This window comes from Stegastes partitus, unplaced genomic scaffold, assembly GCF_000690725.1.
Source record: "Stegastes partitus isolate 25-593 unplaced genomic scaffold, Stegastes_partitus-1.0.2 Scaffold1562, whole genome shotgun sequence".
NCBI classification, from domain to species: Eukaryota; Metazoa; Chordata; class Actinopteri; family Pomacentridae; genus Stegastes; species Stegastes partitus.
Genome location: NW_007579293.1, coordinates 57,930 through 65,180, shown reverse-complemented (window position 1 = coordinate 65,180; position 7,251 = coordinate 57,930). Strand labels below are relative to the sequence as shown.

General features: G+C 41.2%; 1 protein-coding gene across 3 annotated transcripts in view; it reads left to right on the top strand.

The window, feature by feature from the left end:
* strip2 (striatin interacting protein 2) overlaps positions 1-7,251 on the top strand; it is a 45,892-nt gene that overhangs the window by 18,962 nt on the left and 19,679 nt on the right. For 2 of the 3 annotated variants that reach the window (XM_008300586.1, XM_008300585.1), the window contains exons 4-10: positions 173-307; positions 434-554; positions 1,905-1,973; positions 2,568-2,674; positions 2,769-2,896; positions 3,831-4,019; positions 5,290-5,340. In XM_008300586.1, the coding sequence (XP_008298808.1) occupies positions 173-307; positions 434-554; positions 1,905-1,973; positions 2,568-2,674; positions 2,769-2,896; positions 3,831-4,019; positions 5,290-5,340 (800 nt within the window). The remainder of the gene's footprint in view (positions 1-172; positions 308-433; positions 555-1,904; positions 1,974-2,567; positions 2,675-2,768; positions 2,897-3,830; positions 4,020-5,289; positions 5,341-7,251) is intronic. The other variant, XM_008300587.1, reaches the window with a different exon arrangement.

Sequence of the window (7,251 nt, the reverse complement as noted above, 5' to 3'; positions counted from 1 at the left end):
CAGTACTTTAGCATTCAGCTGTACCACCGTAGCTGTGACTAGTTGTTGCAGTGGTGTTGTTGCTGTTCAGTTCCAGGTTTTTGGATGCATTAGTCACCTCAACTTTATTATGTAAGACACAGACAAAATACTTCATAAAGTGAATGCTGTGTTGTCGTGTCCTTGGTTGCAGCTCGAGGCCGGAGGTGGATCGAGCTGACGGTGGAGGAGCAGAAGGCGTATGTGATGAGGCTGCTGGACGCTCTGGAGGTGACCGACCGGGACAAGAGGCTGAAGGTGGCCAGAGCCATCCTCTACCTGGCTCAGGGTGCGTGGGCCGACACGTTACAGCCACAAACGGGCCTTTTTCACAGCAGCACGATGAAAAATATCCCATAAAGCAACCTGAAAACATTGTCCTTGTCGTCCTGTTTCCCCCTAAATCTTCCCCCAGGAGTGTTTGATGAGTGCGACACGGAGGTGGACGTGCTCCACTGGTCCAGACACAACGTCTTTCTGCTCTACGACATGGGCATCTTCACGGCGCTGCTGGAGCTGCTCAGCATGGAGATAGAGTGAGTAGAAACGAACGGGACGCGCTGCCAGATGGAATAAAATGCAAAGTAATAGGGATGGAAAGACGCAGGCGAATACTGACAGAGAGAGAATCTGAAACTTGGGGACTACAGATAACACACCATCTGTGATCCGCTCTTCAAACCGTCCGCTGAGGATGCAGCGCGGTAGTCGCCCCTTCAAGTCGGTTTTATTGCTGCCGGTGTCAGCCTCAGTCTGGATCCAGAGCTTCTTTGTTGTTACATAAGCTGCTCTGAGGCATCGCAGCACAGTCTGGCCCATCACCAGTCAAAAACACACACAAGGCTTGGCAGACGATTGCAAAAAAAAAAAAAAAGCAAGAAAAAGGAATTAAAAACAAATATTTGTTTATATGTGAGAACTCTGTTTATCATTATGGGATTATTCCATCTCAAATCATCAGGGGACTTCTGCTCCACTATGATTCACACTTTTATTTTTTAACTATAAGCTATAAATATTTAAACTGGTATCTGGGAAGTTTCAGATTGATATATCAAGGACACAAAACCACACAACAACTCTCCTCCAAATCAAGGCTGATGCCTCCAAAGTAGGATCAGGAAATGAAACATACGTCCATGTCAAAAGACATAAATGGTAATTATATTTTAACTCTCTTCCACTTAGATTAGGCTATCTTGCAATGTTTATTTCTGTTCCAAATAACATTTCTTTTAATTTGTGTGATCAAGTATATTATATCAAAAGCATCATATATGTTTTGTTTTGTATTTTTGGGACAAATAACTAAACATAGTTCAGTCAATATCACTAGATCACCACTGAATTATTGTTTTTTTTTTTGTTAATTTGTGCTCAAAGATGGGACTTTTTATGCCAGCTTCATTTTTTTTTCCCACATTTCAGCTCACCTGAAATCAGAGACAGTTCAACCTTCTTGTCCAATATTGCAGATTCTGAATGAATGACATAAGAAATAACAGTAAAGGCTTTAATCTTATGTAGATGCTGAGCTATTGTTGTTTAAACACAGCGTGAATAAACGTGCAGAAACGGGCAATTTTTAAAAACATTTTGTCTCTGAAAGTATTCCATATTGCACAAATATCCTAACAAATATGCACATTTTCTGCAATTAAAAAAAATTAAGGCAAATCAGAGATATTCAAGCAGAAATTGTACTAAAAATGAAATGAAATGAAAAATACTTTATTTATCCCAGAAGGGAAATTCAAAATGCGATTACTATTATCACTATTGATCAGATTCTAACATTCCCACCCGTGTTGCGTGTCGTGTATAAATGTTGCAGGCTTGTCTTTTTCAAATAAACCACTAAACTGGTGTACCCGCTGTGTCTGCAGTAACAGCCAGGCGTGCAGCAGTGCAGTGAGGAAACCAGCCATCTCTCTCGCAGACAGCACAGAGCTCAGGTAAGTAATAAAACCACATCACTCATAAACTTCTCCACCTTCTTCTCTGCTTCAAGTGGGAAGCAGGCGAGTAAATCATATGAGAAATCTTAACTGCTTTCTGTCATCTGGCTGCATGCACACACATACACCTGATCTGCAGGATGTAATTATACTCATTGTCCCCTTTTCCTCGCAGTTGTTTTCAGTCTGTACTTGTGCTTAATGGAATTGATTTTTGAGCAAAATAGGCTTAATGCCCGTTGATGCACACACAAATTCACGTTCCCCACATGAACACTTACACATAATTACAAGCTGGAGGAGTGGATTTGCAACTAATTAGTGCTGCAGAATTGAAAAACCATTAGTTGTTTTGCGCCGAGCGAGAGGCTTTGTTGAGCGAAACAGTGCACCAAACACCAGCTGACTTACATCAGATAGTTGTGAATGAATCCTGTTAGAGCACGTAAATCAATTTTTTTCGCGTATTTAAATGCTGTGTATACTCACCTCTCCTCATAATTTTCTTCATGATATTCTTGTGCTTGTGGGCGTTTCGGGCCGATTACACCTGCACAGGGATGCAAGTGAATGTGTTTGTCTTCCCGGCAGAGTGCTGCTGAGCATCATGTACCTGATGGTGGAGACTATTAGAGTTCAAACAGAAGACGACCGACCTGAGTGGAGATCAGCCAGAGAGGCCTTTAAGAATGAGCTAGGTGTGTGTCTATAACACTACAAGGGATGCGCTGTCTTCAGTTAATTTCTTATATTAGCGCTTCCGATCTCAAAACGTCGGCTGTGACTCCTCAGGTTCACCCCTCTACAACGGAGAGCCCTTCGCTCTGCTCCTCTTCACCATGGTGACCAAGTTCTGCAGCATGAACGCTCCACACTTCCCCATGAAGAAAGTGCTGCTGCTGCTCTGGAAAACAATACTGGTTCGTTTATTCAACCATTCAAACAGTGACTTTTAATGCATTTACATGTATTTCTGTGCATTTTGGTAATCTTTGTTTTGCATGTTTTAACCCTCCGACTCCACATTTTTGCTCACTGTGAGATGATTCATTGCAGTATAACGTCTTGCACAACTATGGAAACAGTGCAACCACGACAAGAAGGAGAAGGAACTTAAAAATGTCTTCTGTGCAGTGTAGCAAAGTTGTAATGCTTAAATCATTAACTAAAGTTACATTTCTTTGATTATTTATTTTACAAAAATTGAAAAAATGTGAACTTGGACATGTACACTACTTCTAATACTGGAAAAAAAAAAAAAAAAACTATACTGCACATCCTGCAGTTCAGCCCAGGTCAGCTGAGAAGTGCCCAAATTTTTATCATTAGACTGTTGGTTGCTGCTGAGTCATTACTGGCTTCTTAGTTTCACAGCGAAGTGCAGATTTTTTGTTTTTTTTACAAAATATTGTGACTGCAAGCGGTTTATTTTTTAGCAATTTTTAAAAATATGACCATGTAGAATTAAGTGATTATGATGAAATAGCCTGATTTGTAGCTACATGTGGCTGTTTCTCTCGACAAAACCAATAATCGCACGTGATCAGACTGTTAGAAAGTTGAAAACCCAATGATTCTTTCTGCTTTTACAGTTCCTTACCATATCAAATGCTTTAATTCCCCCCAGTTTCTTTAATAACATGCCTTTTCTTGCTCAGAGGGTAAAGCCATGACTGCTAGGTGCATTCACTTAGTGTCCATTTATTTCAATGTTCCATTAACATGACTTAAATCTTGCTTGTTATTGGTAACTATTCATCTACTGCTCACTGCGTTACACTCTTTAATACATTTTGAACGTTCACTCTTGCCTGTGAATCACTTGTGCTCTCGTCCCCTGTGCTCGTCTTCCAGTTCACTCTGGGGGGATTCGAGGAGCTCCAGGAGATGAAGGTGCGAGGCCGGGAGCGTCTCAACCTGCCGCCGCTGCCGGAGGACAGCATCAAGGTGGTCAGGGCCATGAGAGCCGCCTCGCCCCCGGCCTCCGCCATGGAGCTCATCGAGCAGCAGCAGCAGCAGAAGAGAGGCCGCCGCAGCCGCAGGGTAGCAACACACACAACCCACACACATGTAGAGTTAATCAACGGATGCTTATTCATATTTTAAGTCTGCACATTATTCACACACAGACTTCAGACTCACATGGTGAAAGTAGCCCTCTGAACTCCAAGCAGTTTCCTGACACATTTTTACTCACTGTGGGCTCATATTTCACTGCAATATTAAGTCCTGCACCTCTATGGAAACAACACAACCATGACTAGAAGTACAAGAGACCTCTGTGCAGTATCACAAAGTTATGATGCCATAAATCTTAAAAAAGACAAAACTACATTTAAATTCTGTTTATCTTTTGTTTTACGTAAATTTAAAGAAACTTGGAATCAACATGTTCAGCATTTTCCCAGGTGCCCACAAGTGTTACCAAAACCGGGAAAAAGTCGTGGCTCTACATGCTTTAGATATTTAACTACTTAGAATTAGAATATTTGTTTCCTATCAGTTCTGTGTAAACACTGCCTGCAGTTCAGCCCATTTTACCTGAAAAATCTCAGATTTTTTGTCTAATGACTGTTGGTGAACGCACAGTCAGTCATGGCTCCACAGTTTGTCTGAAAAGTGCAGAATTTTTAGTTTTTTTACAAAATCTAGTTAGTGCAAACAATTTATTTTGTGGCATTTTTTTCAAACAGAGACATCCAGAATAAAGTGATTTTGATTAAATATTCTCATTTTAGGCTTGGATTTAGTTGTTTTTGTACACAAATCATTCAGTTCTTCCTGTTTTTACAGTTTCTTGCTACGGTTAATGGTGAAATATTGGTGAATTTTTATTAAAAAACATGCCTTTCAATCTAAGGGTTAAAGCTTAGTTTATTTCAATAGTTCTTTTGTTCGAGGTGACTGTAAACGCATCAGTCTAATGACCAGAAACCACATGCAGCCTAAGACGTACATCTCTAACTCAGCCACACAGAACCTTACAGTGTAACTATACTGCTAACATGCCATTCTCAAACTAATTCTGTGATTTATTTGCCTTTTTAAGCCTTGAGCAGATTCATGTGTTGTTAGTAAAGTGACCCTGTAGAGTTCCTCCTGTAACTCACCCTCTAACTCTCTGCTGGGTCGGCGTTTCCTAAAGTGCCAACATCATCAGTTCCCTGTTGTAAGTCAGTGACCACAGATGATCTTGGTGCTCGGGCAGCTTTGGGAATCCCAGCTTCTTCTTTTATTTATTATTATTTTTAATTTGGTAGAGCTTTCTGGTAGAGCTGGTTTCTCATTGCCCCTCTTCCTTGTGTCCCCACAGAGTGCCTTTGTTGATAGCTTGGAAGGAGACAGTCCCTTTCCCAAGAAGCAGGTCTTTACCCACAAATTCCCTCTTTTCCTCTTGCATTCACTCTCTGCATTGAGCTGGACTTTTTTTTTTCTTTTCTTGCACTCCTCTCCCACATCCCCGCTTCCCCCCCACAATCTCTATCTACTTTCTTCCTTCTCTTTTACCTTTTTCTATCTATCTTTTCCTTCATTTAACCTCATCCGGTCCTGTTGCACCAGACTCATTGGGTATTTTAACCATATTTCAATTGGATCTGCCGCTAAGTCGTGTTATCTAGACACTCTTTATTGGATTTAATCTACAGTTTTATTAAAGCAACGGATCAGAAACTTCAGCGCTGTGTGTGGTCTTGGTGCAGCTTTACATTCTGTCTCCATTGCAATGCTCCATTAAACTCCCTCCACCTGCATGCTTTCTAATCTTCCTTTATCTTTTTAATTATTTTTCCTGCATGCCTGTTTACTCCATTTCTAATGACATTTTTATCTTATTTTCACCCTCCTTGCGTCCCTCATTTCCACCTTTATTCATCCATCATATCCCCCACCATCACCTTTCCATTTTTTTTCTTCTTCCTCCTCCTCCTCTTCAACTTTCCTTTCCACGCTTTGCATCTCCTGACTCCATCTCTTCCTCTTCTTCTTCTTCTCCTCCTCCTCTTCGGCCTGTTCAGTAGGGGGCGGCGGGGTTTGAGGGACGGGGCTGACTTGCTGGCTGTTATCATTGGCACTGGAGTCTCATAAAGACAGTTCACTTCCACAGTAGGAGCATCTCCCTTGTAGTTTTCATCACATTGCTGCCGAGTTTGGCCTGGAGAATCACCTCGCACCGTAGACTCTGGACTAGGGGTCAATGTCTTTAAAATGCATTCATAGAGGAGGTGACTTGAGATCACCATTAGCACAGTCGTACCTGTGTGGGTGGAGTATTTGGGGTTTCAGTTGACCTCTCTCTGAAATGGATGTCATTGAAAGTAGTTGCCCCCTAACCCTGATATAGAACCACACTAGCTTTACCCTCCCACATAGCAGAGAATGGCTTTTCCATAGAGAATGGCTCACGACACAGTTTCACCTCCTCTTCCCGCTGCCTCCTTCCCACCATGCACTCACTAAACTCCTCACTTAGTCCAGCATTAGTACTACCACTGACACACCATACATCCACTGCAGTAGCTCAACTAATGGCCAGAACGCTGACTCATGCCTGATGCTTGCACTATTGCCACAATCATTCATTGGAGAATTTGTTTAAAAAAAAAAAAAAAAGATACTGTGCGAGTGTGTGTGAATGTGTTTCGCACTAGAAATAAGGACGATTCATAGATAAGAGCTCAATATAAAGACTTTCCTGTTGGGCCATGCTTGCATTTTTTTTTTGCTTGTTTCTTCTGAATTGCAGATGTGTGGTAAGTGGAATCAGATATGTTGCTTGCGGTTGCTGTGGAAGCTGTATTTTTCCTCCCGCTTTGGGAAAATGTCACATTGATTTGAGCAGAGTTTTGGTACCTTCCAGTTTTCATCAGGACATGGGGTCTTCGCAGAGTTAAAAGAAGATTTTGGGAAATATGTTCGATCACGTTTTTATTGGAAATCAAAAGAGGAATTGATAACACTTATATATTTGTCTGATAGTTGCCTTAGCTTAGTAGAAAGACTAAAAGTGTGTCCAAAAGATTAAAAAAACTACAAATAATGTGTTAATTAGTAGGTTTACGAGGAGGCGAGTGACATGATACTTATTCAGTGTTATAAAGCTACATAGAATATGAAACTACAGCTGGCTTAGTTCAGCATTAAGGTCTGCGTCTTTTTTCAGCAAATGGATGAACGTCTCACATGTTCCTGTGTTTTTCAGGGAATGATCTCAATCTGAGATCTCCGTATCAAAATACTGCAAAGATGGTTCATTTCACCATAACTCCTGCTTTTA